Source organism: Rhinolophus sinicus, chromosome 6, assembly GCF_057876585.1.
Source record: "Rhinolophus sinicus isolate RSI-liver-muscle chromosome 6, RSI-T2T, whole genome shotgun sequence".
NCBI classification, from domain to species: Eukaryota; Metazoa; Chordata; class Mammalia; order Chiroptera; family Rhinolophidae; genus Rhinolophus; species Rhinolophus sinicus.
The window spans coordinates 68418018-68434151 of NC_142506.1; the positions used below are offsets into that span (position 1 = coordinate 68418018).

The window sequence follows — 16134 nt, forward strand, 5'->3', positions numbered from 1 at the left end:
TGGGCATGCTCAGTGTGCAGGGCCGCGGAGCGGAGATCCTGAGCGAGACGGGCGGGGGCGGGGCCGAGGGCGGGGAGGGGCGTGGTCGGGGCGGGAGCGAGGCTGGGCGGAGCCGGAATCCCTGCGGCTGGATGGCAGCCCGGCGGGGGCGGGCCCGGGGGCGGGGCTTTCCCGGGGCGGGGCCGCGCGAGGGCGCATGCTCAGTGCTCGCAGCTGCTCACTCGGTCCAGTGCCGCAGCCGGAAAACCGCAGCGGCGGCGGCGGCGGCGCCGGTCGAGGGGGATCGAGCGAATCGGCGGCCGCGGGGAGAGAAACTGTGAGGGCTTAAGTGATAAGCCACCGATCGCCTGGGGTCGGCGGCGCCTCGCCGGGCGGGAGACGCGGCAGGCGGCGGCGGGCCGCGCGGAGGAGGACCCGCCGCAGTGATTTTGACGTTTCCGGAGCGTCGTCTCCGGCGGCCGCCCCCGCCCGCGCCCTCCGCCCGGGGCCTGCCGGAGGCAGCGGAGGCCTCGCGATGGCCGGACCTCGTCCCCGGCGCGATTGCTGAGCCCCCCCCGGCATTCCGGGCGCTTCCAGCCGCCACCCCCCGCCCGTGTGGCGGATCGCAGACAAAGGGGAGCGGCCTCGCTCACGCGCGCTCGCGGGCGGGCGGGCGGGGGGCGCGGGCGGCGCCGCCTCCTCCTGGGCCCGGCTCCCCGCGGACCGCGAGCTGCCCGCCGCCCGCGCGGCCTCGCCCGGGGCCCGACGCTGCGAGCTCCTCGGCTCCCGGCCGCGCACCATGTGAGCGTCCGCGCCGACGCCGGAGGAGCCGCCGGGCACGATGGGGGACGCCGCGGACCCCCGGGAGCTGAGGAGGACGTTCATTGTCCCCGCCATCAAGCCCTTCGACCACTACGACTTCTCCAGGGCCAAGGTCGCCTGCAACCTGGCCTGGCTGGTGGCCAAAGCCTTCGGGACAGGTAGGTGGTGGCGTCCCTGTCGCTGCCCCTTCGGATGCGCGCATCCCGGTCCTCGTCCCCATCCTCGGAGCCCCGGAGGGGAGGCGAGGAAGGAGACACGCGGCGGGTTTGGGCGGAAACCCCAGGCCTCGGATGGCCAGGTGGGGTCGGCCACCTTCCTGTCATTGGATCGCAAAAGTGGCTTTGTGTTTTTTCCCAGCGAGTCGTTTTGTCACGTTGTGACCCAGGGTGTTAATTTGCGCCGTGTGCCTGCGTGCGCTTCGCCCACTCCCCCCACGCCCGGACCTGGGGCGACCCCTGCTTATTGGAAGCGGGGGAGGCCGGCCCGCGGCGCCGTGTGGATTCTGACGTTCGTGACGACGGCTGCTGCTCAGGCTGCGAGAGTCAGGCGGCCCAGCTCGACGCGCAGGGTGAACGTTTGCTGTCACTTCTTGAGCCTGGGCTGTCCGTGCAGACGCATTCCAGGCGCTGGTATAAAGCAGTCATTTAACACCAGCATCGAGCCTGCTGACTGGAGAGGGCTGTTTTCATTTCGTGTTACCAGTGAGACGTACTCCGTTTTCCAAATGCACTTTGGCTTCCTAAAGGAGGAAAAACAAAAACCCCTACTGTGGAATTTTTTATTTTTTTTTAATAGGAGAGTTTTTGAGGGCATGTGCTGTTGACATGAATTGGCAATCAAGCACTCCCTCCGTTACCCGGTCTTTGCAAAATAACAGGAAAAGGGCCTCCCGTTGTAATTCCTTAGCTGCTGCTCCCCAGCCCGTGTTGTGGAACGCTGCAAAAATGACAGCGCTTTTCATTTGAAGATGCCCCTGTAAGGTAATTTTGTCTGATAACCTCAAGAGGCATTTTGTAAGATTTCGGTGCCCTGGTTAATAAATTTTGAATATGTGAGCCATTTGCTGACAAGTTTCTTAGTGTTTACAGACTTGTCTCCAGATGTTACATATAGTTTGTTTTTTTGGAGGGTGAATGGCTTGTTTCCACTTTTAGAACAGGGAAAATGTGTAGGTAGGTAAAGATTTAATTCATTCTTACTGCTTAAACATACACCGGAATGTTTTCAGGGCTGCACATTTTAGTTAACTAGCAAGTGAACCTCGGTGTTTGGAAAATTATTCGAATTAGTTTTGAGGGAAACATCACATTCGCAGGGTTTTATGTTTATGACAGCTTTCATTTTATTTGAATTCTCATGCTTTGATACTGAAGTAGAAAAAGATGTCAAATGTTTTAAAACTGGCATTAGAAGTAAATGTAATGAAAAAGCCATTTTGAGATCATTTAAATTGTAAACATTTCTTTGGAAGTGAATTGTAGGGTAACACATAGGAGGAAGCAGAGAGTGGAAGTGTAGGTTTATGTTCTGGCACCACTGATATCAGCACTGAGAATAATCGATGTATTTTGCTTTTAGCGTAAGCAGCACACTGAAGCGAATGTCCATTTGGAGGAGAAATGAAAGCCTCTTAAGTGTTTAGAAAAGATGGAAAGAGGGAAATTTATAGAAAAGCAGTGTGTACAGAGTGGAAGGCAGGGGGCATAGGGCAATATTTTCTTTCCTTCTGAAGCAGAGGACACTTACAGTACAGATGTCAACACGCTGTCCTGGAGCCACAAAGGCTCCTAAGCAGACAGCGGCCCGCTTTCTGACTCTATGTGTCAGGCAGGTTTACTAGATCCTGGAGCACTTGAGGGACACACGTTGAATACACTTCGGGAGAAAGGAAGTGAGAGGACGCTGATATCCCTGCGATCTCGCCTGTGCCAGGCCCTGTGCTCCATGCTTTGCACTAAGGGGTCCCTTCGGGATTCACAGCAAGTCTGTGATGTAGGTCGTGTGGTCCCCATTTCAAAAAAGAACGCCCTTGCGCAAAGCGGTTAATCAGCTTTCCTCCGGCCTGTCACACGTTTGCTAAGGGCAGAGATGAGTTTGGATTTGACCATCTGGCTCCCAGGGGTGTGGCATCGCTGGAGGTACCCCGCCCTTTAGTGCATTCCTTCCGTTCTCCCTACAGCACCCTCCCGATAGTCTCGTTTTTTTTTGAGGAGAGAATGGGCTCTAGAGACATTACTTTGCTCAAGGTGAGAAATACGTGAGTGGTGGGTCCTGCTTGCCGGCTCAGGTCGTTCTGACTGTGAACGCTGTGCTCTTTACAGCACTCTGCAGGGGAATCTTCTATCCACAAGTCTGAAAGATGAGCATTCGTACGCGTTTAAAGTCTTTTTTTTCTTTAAAGAGTAGGCAGATCTTAAGCTTTCAGGTGGTTTGCATGAATATTGTTGGTACTTAGTACCATTTGCCTTGGCAACAGTTGGGATGGATAGAAAGGCCATATTCAAAATGGAATGGAATGAAAAACAAGTTCAGAAGACTTTAAGACAGTGACTTAGTAACAAGAAATTAATAGCATTATTAACAATATTATATTTGTACATTGTGTTTATTTTTTAATCAACAATCTTTCAAAGTATAATTTTATATGGTGTGAATAGAAAAAAGTAAGCTTTCATTTCTTTTCATGTAAGTAGTCTTCATTTGCTGCAGACACTGTTATGCAGCAAATGTTAATATACAACATATTTCAAAGGTTATTACCTAATGGTATTTAATTAATCATTCAAAAAATTAGTCCAACTTTGTTATGATTTACTAAAATCACTTCTTTAACAATGAGATATAGGGTCTTTAGGCAAAGATTCAGTCTTTTTCTATAAGGAACCTTTTTGACATATTAAAAACCAGTTCATTTTAGAACCATATATTCAAAATGTCATTTAAAATGATAGCTAGAAATCAATTGTGGGTATAGAATGAAGTTATTGAACAATAAAAAATAAATAAAGCACTAGCTCATAATACCTAGAAAGCAGGTGGAGTATTTACTTAGGTTGAAGTCTTGTTGCAGGAGCTTTGAATCATATTCTTCTCTTTACACTAAAAATATTCCAAATAGCCCAAATCTTAGTAGTTTATTTAGTGGAAGAATGCAGACACAATTTTGATTAAATAAAGAATAAGTTTGTTTGGATGCATTTTAACCAATAAACAGATGCTCTAATTACTTTAAGCAAATTGTAGAAAAGGAGAAAGTTAAACTATTGTATTTGAACAGCTTAACCCATTTAAGCAGCGCTATTACTGAGTTTGCCTTAAATGTTCTGCTCCCTTCAGTCCTTTGGGGGAAGTGGGTGCAGGACCTCTTAGGACAGTCGTACTAAGTTCTCGAATTTGGAGCTCCTAACACAGAATTTAAGGCTGGCTTCCTCATGTCAACTTATCATCTCAACTTCATTAAGTATCATTCTCCCTTTCATACCAGTTCGTTCAGTATAATATAAAATTATTTACTCTTTTAAATACACCTTGTTGCATTTCTTTGTGTGTCCCAACACATTTTGTTGTCGAACTCCTCCATAAGAGCTGACTCTTTCGCGTATGTCAAAGCAGTGATGGCACAGAGTAAGGAGGGGCTAATCCTAGCAGAGGCCAGTTTGGGGAGTGGGTGCAGGCGTCCAGGCCAGAGATGCTGCGAGCTTGAAGTAGGGTGCAATTGATGCTCAAGCTGCTGGTAGTTCTTGAGCACCGACCGTGGGTCAAACACTTCCATACGTTATCTATTTTATCTCTCATGGCAGCCTGAGAGGTGGAAACTCGTCCTCACCCCCAGGTTTACTGCTGAGGAACCGAGCCCAGAGGTTTAGGACTCAGCATAGCCACCGACCTTACAGAGCGGTATCTGAACCGGGGTTCTGACGGTCAGTGCTCTTGACCGCGGTCCTGTAATGGTAGAAGTCAAATTAATGGAAAGAGGCAGAAGACAGAAAAAAGTTGCAGAGGTATAATCCCTAGTATTTCTAAGTGACTGAATTAGGGGTGCTTGGGGAGCGGTTTAAATCAAAAGGTAGACTGTGACAGGATGAGGTCACCTGAGGTTGGAAGGAGGATGAGGTTACCTGAGCTTTTGAGATTTAGTGACTGGGAGGATGAGCTGTGATGCCACTGGCAGAGAGAGAAAGCAGCAAGTTGCAATGGGAACCAAAAACTTTGTTCTTAGAGACCTTGAACTTGCTGTGTTGGCCAAATATCTTATCTGAGACATCCAATGAGGTGGCAGCTATGAATGTAGGTGTGGAGTATGACCAAGAAGCAGAGAATAGAGATGACAGTTTGGGAGTCTTCTCTGCATAAAGTGTAATTGAAATTGGAAATAGATGAGCTCGTACGTAGCTGGACCATCAGCTCTAACACGTCTTTTGGAGCAAAAATTAATATATTATGTTATACTATATTATACCTGGTATTATATTATAAAGACCCAGACTTATTTTACTATATGAATTTTTGCTCCAAAATACACATCAGAGCTGATGGTCCAGCTGGGTCTTATTTTCGGGGAAACATGGTGGATGGAAAGACATTTTAGACAGAATCTAGGGTAATGAGCATTAGAATGCTTTGGGAGGAGCGCTGAGCAAGAGGAGACAGCAGTCTGTTAGGAGAGAATTAAAAAAGGCTGATAACACTGAGGCCCCGGGAGGAGGAGGTTTGGGGGAGGCGTTGGGCGGGTGGCTTCTTAACAGTGGCAGATGCCGCATGTTTTAAATCATGCCTTTCTTCTGTGAGTTGGTGCTGTAGCAGGGGAGACGTGTCAGTGTGTAACTATAGGAGAGGCCAGGAAATACGTAAGAGCCAGGTAACTGGGACAGTGACGTGTGGAGGGAGGAGAGGGAGGAGAGCGGGAGAGGGCCCTGTGGGCCCCGCGTCTGTGAAGGAGACCCCTGAAGTGGACATGGGGGCCACGATAGACCCTGCAGGGGGTCCGCAGAATGGGAAGGAGGCCCTGCAGATGAGGAGCGGGTTTGCGTGCGGCCTGGCGTTTTGAAACCCAGGAACTGTCAGTGAAACCACACAGACCAGTCTGGTTGGAGTAGGTTCATGTCATGCAGTGGTGGGAGCTCCAACTCGAAAGGTGATTCGGGACAGCAGGTTAAGGAACTTGGTGTGATTTCATAAGTAGGTAAATTGGCCGAAGCGCATTGGATTAAAAAACTACAATGGCTAATTTACTGAACACCTAGTTTCTGTTAAATACAATTTTGAGCATTTTACGTGCATTATTTATTTTAATTCTGAGAACAACCCTATGAAGTAGGTATTATTGTATTTCTTCTTCTATGACTCTAATGCAGTTTCCCAACCGCAAAACTGGCTGGATAATTCTTCATTGTGGGAGCCGTCCTGTGCTTTTTAGGATTTTAGCAGCATCCCTGGCCGCTCCCCACTAGATGACAGTTGTGTCCCCCACTCCCACTTCCACCAAAAATGTGTGCAGACACTGCCAGGTGTCTCCTGGGTGCAAAATGACCGCAGCTTGAGAACCACTGCTGTAAAGATAAGTTGCACCTTCAGTTTTTCGTGCATTAAAGTATAAATTAATCATGACTTCCTGATGTCACAAATATTCAATTGGAAAATACAAATTTAGGAAATAGGATAGTTTGCCCTTATTATAAATGAGGAAACAGATTTAGAGGGGGTTAGATTCCTTGCTCTTCTCATCAGCGTTTCAGTGGTGGGACCCAAACAGGAGCCTCAGCCCTTCTGATCCTAAAATCTGTGTTTGAACCTCTGTGTCATGCTCTTCCTGTAGTTCATCACGTTTTGTAGAGAACCCCGGGAAGCGAAGGCCTCAAGAAAGCAGGAAAACCTCTCAACTGCAAGTCTTAAATTTTGTTGAAGAGCTTAAAAGCACATTTAATTTTTCTTGAACAAACCTATTTATGTTTGATGAGTTCGTGCAGAAATAGGAAATATATTTGTAATTGTTCTGTCATTTCAGGGCCTCCCTTCTCTTCCACTGGGTCTAGTTTTCCATGTATACTAGTTTACAGACTTTTTCTATTGGAAAAGTACAAATCATGACATTTAAATTAGATATCGCATGTGTATTAGTGACAAGCTTGGTGCTGTAGCTGAGATAATGCTTGTTTTCGTTCAGCACTTTTCCACCCTATGCCTTGCATAGCTTTTTCTTTTCTTTTTAACTATTGGCTCTTTAACAGCAGAACGTTTTAGATTAAAGGCCTACACAGTAGTATCTTTCCAGTTCTCCTTCTACTCCCTTTTCGTTCTGGGGCATTTTCCTAAAGTGCTCTTTGTCTCAGGTTCCCTACTCACTGAATAGTCACCATAATAAGGATTTGTATACTGCTTTGCATTCTTGAGAAGAAAAACAAATTGCAAAGTGTTAGATTTATCAGTCTGACACTTAGGCCACCTTTAGACATTCTGTTTCCCATTGTGGAATGGGAATATATTTCTTATAATCGTTTCAAAGAATTCTTTTTACGAAAAATATTTTTCCCCACAAACGGAGTAATAAGACAGAAGCTGGGAACAGGGCAGTCGAGAGGACACTGAGCTGCCTCTAACCCTGGCCGTGGCGCTCTGCAGCGCTGCACCTGCTGGAGGCTGTGAAGTACCTGCGTACGATTTTCTTGAGATAAACAGGTGGAATTTCAGTTAACTGAAGTGTTTCTCTCCCCACTCCCTGTCTCACAGACGTAGCTTTGTGGGAGCATGTGTGTCTGACCTTAAAAAGTTACTTGGAAACTACCGTGTTCCCCCGTTCCCACCCTCTCCTTCACACCATTTCTTTCTCTAAAATGGGATTGCAGGCAGAGTCTTGGAATAAAGGACATTTGAAACCTTTGAAATACTTTAAAAGACTTGTCTTTGGCAAAGGACATTTTTAGAGTAGATGGTTCTATTTTTTTCTGCTGGCATTCACTACTGCTCTCAAGAGTCTCTTTTTCAGCTCTCTTCTCGCTTCCCACCCCCCTTTTAGGCATCCGTACTAATAGATATACAGGTGAAGTGGCGCTACGTCTGGGGTGGGCTGCAAATAATGGGCCAGGTGGAGGTGGGCTGCTCGCGCTGGGTCAGGGGTGGCCCTTGGTGCTGATTGTGAGGCTGGGTGAAGAGTACACGGAGGTTTATCGTCGTCGTGTGTATTTGAGATTTTCTAAAACCAAATGGTTTGTTTGGAAAGAAAGAAAAAGCAAGAGAAGCGCACAGAACTTTCACTCAGTTACGAGGGACGAGCTGTGACTAGTGGACACGTGTGAGGCCTGGAGCTGCCGTGGGCATTGCCTGCTGTGAGAACACAAGCCAGCGTGCAGAAGGGTGCAGCTAAGGGAGGCAGCGAAAGGGCCGCTCAGTGGCCATCCCAGTGCCAGCCAGTTGGAGCGGGACTTCTGCCCCTACCCTCGAGAGACCGGGTACTGTCTCCCATTCACCCGCGGCTCTGTCAGACCCATCTGCCTCCCCAGCCCCCTCAGCAAGTTCTCAGCGACGTCGCCAGTACCTTCCTGCTGCGAACCCGGTAACTGTAACTCAGCCCCACCCCTCTTCTCGCTTAGCCTCTCAGCTGTACCTCCCTCCCCCCCTCATCCTGCCTGTTCTCTTCCCAGCGTTGGATTCCACATCCGCTGGCTCCCTCTTCCTCTGCTCACCCTGCGTCAGGCTCCTGTGCTGGCTCTGCTGTCTTGGGTCCCCGTGTCTCTCCATCCTTTCCCTCAAAGTGACTGGCAGTTACTCGCTCTAATTTCAGTTGCCACCTGTGTCTCTCCTCCCTGAGAGCTTCTAAACCCCCCGAGGAATTTTCAGGGCCTCGTGCACACTGCCCGTCATGGTAGGGGTTCCTCACTCAGCGCTGTCCTCTGGTGCTGCGGTCACGGGTCGGAGTGGAGGTCTGAGCAGGGAGCCCCAGTGACACACACTTGCTGTCAGAGACACAGGGCACGAGCGTGCTGTCATGGCACAGCTTGCCAGTAAGGCTGATGAGCAGCGAGGGTGTTGTGCTCCTTGGGCAGATGACAGACATGTAGGCCAGACCCGGTGTCACCAGTGGGGGCCAAGTTACACGCACGTGAATATTAAGTGTTTATGTATATTCGGTGTTCATGGCCTCTTGTTTGTTTGGTCTCATGCATATTTAGTGTGTCATGAATATTTAGTGCCTGCGTACCTCAGGACTATTAGGTATCTTGGGTGTTCTCCATTCCTTTCTATGTTTCGCATACATGTGCTACTAACCACTTTCCTTTATTTAATACATTCTATGAATTCTGTGTCTAACAAACTTTTTGCTTGCCAGTACTTATCTATACTTAAAATATCTGAAAAGATTCCGTGTATATTCTACAAACTTACTCATCTTTGTAATAGAATTCAATAGTCTTGAAAGTAAAAGTACATTACACTGCGGGACAGGGAAGACGGATTTGCTGTGTTCTCTCCCTCTGGGGGAAATTGGACCGAACTGATGGAGCACTGGGCCCCAGGAGTCTGAAGGCGTGTGGGGAGCAGGGAGAGGGGTGTTCTGACAGTGACCAGATGTGCGGGCAGCGCTCGGGAGTGGCAGGGAGCGCGGTTTCCAGGAACTGAGTGGCTCGCAGGGGCATGTAATACAAGCAGCCAGGCAGGGACGGGATGGTGCCTCCCTTGTAGGTCAGAGGACGGACGTGAGTCCTGAGAGAGGCTGGAAGTCTCTGAAAACCCTGCCACTGTGTGTGACATGCTCACATTGCGGGAAATGAGCCAGTTCTGGCTGTAGTGCAGGACGGTTTGGAGCAGAGCGGAGCGAGCGTGAGGAAAGACAGCAGTTCCCACGAAAGGCACTGCCAGCCTGGGCTGGGGCGTGGGAGCTGAGGCCGTGAGAAGGGGACGGGGTGTGGGAGAAGGGGGCACTGATGAGGGCTTGTAGGTTTCCACAGAGGGAAGGGACACTCGAAGATGACCAAGCTTGGGGGGAAGGATTGATTTGGGGCATCTCGAGGTCGGGTAACTTTTTTTCAGCGTAATTTCAAATGTGTAAAATAGTGTGGAGGACGCCCCAATCCCCTTTACCCACATTGACCGGTGTTGTTAGCTCTGTGCCTTTTGTCTGCTCATCCTCTCACTCCCGTTCCTCCCTCCCACACGAGTCTGTGCGTGTGTACATATGGAATGTTTTCTGAACTGTTGAAGACTGCGCTGGAGACAGCGTCCCCTCATCTAAACACTTCAGTCTGTCTCCTCCACGGAAGCATGGGGCTCATGCAGGCACAGTAAAGTTACAGAAATCAGGGCCTGGAACTGGGCTGCAATAGCGACATCCCCTCCAAGTCCACACACACATTTACCACTTGTCTTGATGTCCATTGTCCCTGGGTTGGCCCCGTCCCAGGCTCGGGTCCAGCGTCACGCCCTGCATGGAGCTGACTTGTCCCTTTAGTCACCTCCTGTCTGCCTGGTGCTCCAGGACCCTGACATTTGAGAGGACTGAGCACCTGCAGCCCGGCCGCCGCCGCGCCCGAGCTCTGGCCACACCTCCGTGGCCTGTGGCCTCTGTAGGGGCCACTGCACCACCGCCCCCGGGCTTCCCCTCCTGTTCTGCAGTGCTGGGCCCTCCTTTAGCACATGGCCTGTGGTCTGCAGGGCGGGATGACGATGAGATCCTGGCATGGCTGCCTGCGGTGTCCCAACAAGAATGGCTACACTGGGGGAAGAGGCACAAAGTGCACAGACTCCTGCCCGCCCCCTGGTGCCCCCACCTTCTGTGGCGCTCGTCCTTCCTTCTGGTCCTTCTCCCTTCGGTGTCTCCCCTCCTTCTGCTCCTCCCTGCTCCCCTCTGGCTCACCCACCCTTACAGCGACCACTGCACCCCCAGCACCTGTCTCCCCCCCCAAGCAGATGTAGCCTCCTGCCCCCTGCATTGCACAGGGAGCTTGGGCTCCCAGGGCCACACCAGTTGGCAGCCAGGCAGGGGAGGCGTGCAGACCGAGAGAAGTTTCCTCACCCTCTTTCCCACCCAATCAGGGCGACTTGACATCTCCCCTTAACATATGCCAGGGAGCAAAGAAGAGAAGCCCATTTCTCAGCACCCGAAAATGCCAGAGCCTGCGGTGCTGATATTTTCCTTTATCAGAATGCGTTTGTAGCTTATAAAAACAATAGGCCAGGTACGGTGTAGAATGCTCCTCCATCTGGATTTGTCTGCTGTGCCTGTGATTAGAGTCAAGTAATGCAAATGGGCAGGCTGCCCAGAGGGGTGCAGTGCCCTCAGGAAGTCAGGGCCTCAAGAGGCACAGAGCGTGTCCCAGTGTTGGTGACGTGCACTGGTCACTTGGTTAGAGTGGCGTCGGCCCCTCCTCCTCTGTAAAATTATTAGGAATGTTTTCCCGTTTTTTATTCAAAAGTAATTTGTGGGGAAAGAATGTGAAATACCCTGTCCATCAAACTTTTACCCACCACTTTAGCATCCAGTAATGATTCTCGCTTGAATCAATCACTGTTGATTATTGCTGTTGTTTTTCCTACTTGTTGGGTGGTATTCTGCAAGGAAGAGCGTTTCCTCCGTTCTCTTTTATTTATTCATTTATATCGGATTGGACTCATTGATTCTTGTTTTATTCAATGGGTCATAGTCCTTTATTAGCATTTGTTTTGAAGCTTAAATTATCCCCAGTTTGGCCAGTGAGATCTCCTTCCAGCTGGATACTATGACCTTTTAACACAGCGCCATCATTTGTTGGCATTTGCTTACTTTCTGGTGTGTGCACACGCGTATTCACATACATTCTTAGCTCATTTTGTACTTTTCATCCTCCAGTCCTGGAAACAGCCACTTCTTCTGGAGCCCTGGCTCCGTTTAGTGGGAAGGGTGTCAGAACCCAAGTGACAGGTACAGGCTTAGCAGACACAGCCAGGAAACACGCACGTGCCTGTGTAGCATGCAGCGGCACCTGTTTACCTGTCTGCGGAGGGCTGTGGACCACCACGTGTCCACACCGACACCAGAGGAACGCCCCTGGTCACTGAGAGCCCTGGCTCCCGTTTTGAGGTTGAGGTTTCTTTGTGACAATCCAAGGGAAGAGTTGAGTAGGCTGGGGGCTTATAGAACCTGGAGCTCAGAGGAGGTGCCTCTGTCTCAGGGGCAGCAGGGGTGCGGGGGACGAGGTCACGTGAGCTCAGGACCGCAGCACAGCGCTTAGCACGTCATTCGGTGCGTGGAGGGCAGCGGCTCGCTTTGAGTTGGCATCTTCTTGGCAGGTGGAGCTCTGTGTTTAGGTGCTCACGCTCTGTACATATTCGAATGCCTGCTGTGTTGGAGGCAGGTCCTAGGTGCTGGGGCACTGACGGAGAGGTAGTCTGCTGTCCTTGAGGTCACACTGTATATAGTGGGAGGAAGCGGAAATAAACACCCTCCCGTACTGTGGGGTCGTAGTAATTGTCATGTAGAGAGTTAAAACAGGACGGCTGATGGGGTGGTCAGGGAGGGCCTATGTGAGGAGAACTGAATGGGAAGAGCCAACCGTGTGAAGAAGGATGGAGGGAGGGGCTGTGGAGGCAGAAGCAGCACGTGTGCAGTCCCCGAGGCCTAGACTGGGGACTTTGTGGCCACAGAGAGGCTCGGCTGTCTGGGACACAGTGAGTGGCCTGGGGAGCAGAGGACGCTGGAGTCAGGAGCAGTAGGCGCATCTGGGTGGTTTGGCCAAACTTGAACTCAGAGAAGTGAGTCATTGCACTCAAGGTCCCACATGCAGTGGGAGAATTAAGACTCGGCTTTTTAAATCCCAAGCCCCAGTTTTCCCCGCTGTATCATGCTGCCTTCTAATGGTAGTGAATGTTGGTTAACTGAGAAAGGGTTTGGTTTTGAGAGGGGTACTGTTGCAGAAGTCGAGGGTGGCCTAGGAGAGAAATGCCTGTATTGTTTGAAAGAAATCTGTGTCATTGGCTGGCACGTAGGTGCAGCTGGTAGCTAGCTCAGCTTTACAGAAAATGACGGAAAATGCCTTGAGCGACACTCTCTCTTCCCCCTCTGCCTCTACTGCCAGCATTTCAGGTGACTGTTAATTTCAGAACTTAGCTCTATCTAGTCAGGTTTATAACAACATGATTAAGGTAGGTTCTGCGTAAGGCCTGGTGCTCAAGAAAAACTTGTCTCTTGTTCTTTGCAATTCCAGGGCGGTCACACCCGCTCCTACGTGTCCATTATTTTTTGTGCTCTGGGGGTTCGGGAGAGGGTGAATGAAACGTGTTAGCTTTGACTTTGCCTATTTGTCTTCTGGGATGCTGTTTCAGCTCATTTGGTTTAAAATGTGGTACAACTCCAAGCTGTTTCTTAAAAACTGATCGTCTTGTCCTATTGGTAGAAATGGTAGGCATTTTCAAAGCCTTCGCTTTAGCGTATTTAGTTCTCGAAGACTTGTTTTAAAATGTGACCTATTTTGTAATACTCAGTGTGCAGGTTTGCATTCTTGGTGGACGCATCTGTTTTTGTGTATTCTTGAAACGGTCTTTGACTTGCTGTGGCTCCTTTCCCTTTTCTTTCCATTGGGAACTTCTAGAGTTTACTACGCTTTCGTTAGTTCACGGCTGTGCCATATAAAATGCAAGCAGCCCCTCAGCTGTCTGTCCTCCACCTTCTGGCTCGCCTGTGATCTCGGTAAACCATTATTTTTGTACCTTTCTAGCTGGATGGTTTAGAGCAAGGGCTCCGCGTTTATCAGCTGTGTGTCCTTGGGCCAGAGAAACCTTTCTTGGTTACTTCACTGTAAAATGGGGCCAGGAGGATTGTTAGGACTGAATGACAGAACGCATCTTAGGACAGTCTGCCACACACAAGATGCTTCACAAGCATTAGTCGAACCCTAATTTTTATCTGTATGTGATCTGATTTGCCAGTTTCGCCAACGTGTCATAAAGATCACGTGAGGATGGCTGTAACAGCTGTAGAAGGTTAGGTGGATGGTCAGGTCTGACGGAGAAGTTTGTAATCCTGGTAATGAGCAGTCACGTTGCTCTTTGCACAGTTACAGTGTAGACACCAGTCACTGGTTCATTGTTACAGGAACTAAAAATCCATGATGTAGGCATTTTGTAATAATTATCTTAACACCCAAATAATTCCCCTTTTCGAGTGGTTCTTCTAGGTAGCTTCTGTTTCGTTCCTGTGACACTCACAGTTGAACGAGGACCCAGCCGTGTTCTGTAGTTTCCAGCTGAGCTTACGTGTCCTGCTGAGGCAGCTGCTGTTAAGGTGAAGGCCGGCTCACTGCTGGTTAATGCAGCTGTGAAGGAAGGAACGTGTTTTCAATTATTAAATGAGGATGATATTTTTAGATGTCACCCAAATCCCAAATTGATACATCTACTCTTGACCTCTTTCCAGAGTCCTGTATGGTCCCCAGCTGCTTTTTGGATATTTCCACTTGGATATTTTTACTGTCATTTCTCTTGGTACTGCCTTCTGACTTCATTTCCTTATCTCTGTAATCTTCTAGCTCTGATTTTTACCGCTGTCAATATTGAATACCAGATTAATTGCCCCTAAACTTCATTCTTCAGTTTCACTCTCACCTTTAAAACTGTCAGCAGTTTCTTCTTAGTTATCATGTAAAGGCCTCATGTTTAAAAGAGAGATTACTTTCAGCTCTGATGCCAGCCTCCCATTCCAGCTGTGCCTCTGCTGCACAAACCCTTCTCCACCCAAACCCTTCCATTTGGTGTCTCGTGACATTTTCTCTCCGTCCCTCCCTTCTTCCCTCCCCCTGCTGCTCCCCCCTTCTGTTTAGAAAGCCTCTTTTTTCTGATTAAACAAATTCTGCCTATTCTTCCTGTCCGATTTCTTTAAGATGAAGTCTTGTCAGTCCACTGTCAATACTTCCGTCTCTGAAAGTGGAGCATTGAATTGTTCCTTTCATCATTTAGCGTCTCCAGTTTCTGAATTGCCTACTTTCCCGTCTTCCTAGACTTGTTGTAGGTGATCGGCTTCTTGAGCACAATCATCTGATTCTCTGAACGAATTTCCCAGAACCAGGCTGGTACATACAATAGTGACTTTAATATTGTTTGTGAAAGTATTCTTCCAATGGGAGAATTTCAAAAACTTTAAGGAGTCTCTTCATTGTATGCGAATACGTTTTTTCTTTTTTTTTCTTTTTATTGGGGAAGGGGAACAGGATTTTATTGGGGAACAATGGTCAAATTGTTGTCCTTTCCATCTTAGTTGTGGAGGGCTCTGTTCAGCTTCAAGTTGTTGTCCTTTCAGTCTTAGTTGTGGAGGGCGCAGCTCAGCTCCAGGTCCAGTTGCCGTTGCTAGTTGCAGGGGGCACAGCCCACCATCCCTTGCGGGAGTCGAATCGGCAACCTTGTGGCTGAGAGGACAGGCTCCAACCAACTGAGCCATCCAGGAGCTCAGCGGCAGCTCAGCTCAAGGTGCCATGTTCAATCTTAGTTGCAGGGGGCGCTGCCCACCATCCCTTGCGGGAGTCGAGGAATTGAACTGGCAACCTTGTGGTTGAGAGCCCACTGGCCCATGTGGGAATCAAACCGGCAGCCTTCGGAGTTAGGAGCACGGAGCTCTAACCGCCTGAGCCACCAGGCCGGCCCAACGAATACGTTTTTTGAAATGCTGACTTTGATTAGTACTGTGCGTTATTGATCTTATATTAAAGCTGCCTATTCAGGAGACTCCTAAGACCAGCCATGCGGGCTGGCTGGCCCCGAAACCTCACTTTCTAAAGAGAAGGCAGGCGAGGGACTGGCTGAGGAGTGGGAGGAAGAAGAGACACAGGGCAGAAAAGGCCAGAAGCCAGTGAGGCGGGTGCTGTGTGCTTGGTGCCCTGCAGCTCCCCCTGGGGATGGGGAGGTAGACATGGCGGAGGGGGCGTGGCCTTCAGGGGCCGTGGGCAGCAGAAAGGAAACTGGGAGGAGCGTTTGGTGTCCTCGTGTCCCATTTGAAACGACCCTTCGCCTTCCGGTGTCTCCATTGGATGGATTAATTGGGGGCCCGGAGGGCTTTTTGGGGTAGGCTGGGGGTGTCAGTGGGAAGGTGGAGGACTGGTGGTGTCCTAGTGGAAGGGACGTTTAAGAGTAGTTCTCCCCCGGACTATGGCTGTGTCTCCCCCTCAATAGCGTCAGCGCGCTAAGCCAGAAGGGAGACCAAGGCCTCCAGGCGGGCACAGGGAGGTTAGGCAGATTCTGATGGGCTGTCGACTTGGGGCCAATGATTTCAGGCTCTGAGGTCGCGAGGCCGAGCGGTCTCCTGAAATGGCTGTTGTGGAACATGTCTGGTTGACGGCTCGAGTGTGAGGCGATTCACTGCAATTCGTTTGAAGACTC

General features: G+C 49.7%; 1 protein-coding gene across 4 annotated transcripts in view; it reads left to right on the plus strand.

The window, feature by feature from the left end:
* Window positions 1–202: 202 nt before the first annotated feature.
* The window catches only part of CAMSAP2 (calmodulin regulated spectrin associated protein family member 2), a 63396-nt gene continuing 47464 nt past the window's right edge, over window positions 203–16134 (plus strand). For all 4 annotated transcript variants that reach the window (XM_074317093.2, XM_019750881.3, XM_074317094.2 and 1 more), the window contains exon 1: window positions 203–959. In XM_074317093.2, coding sequence (XP_074173194.2) covers window positions 821–959 — 139 coding nt within the window. In that variant the 5' untranslated portion in view covers window positions 203–820. The remainder of the gene's footprint in view (window positions 960–16134) is intronic.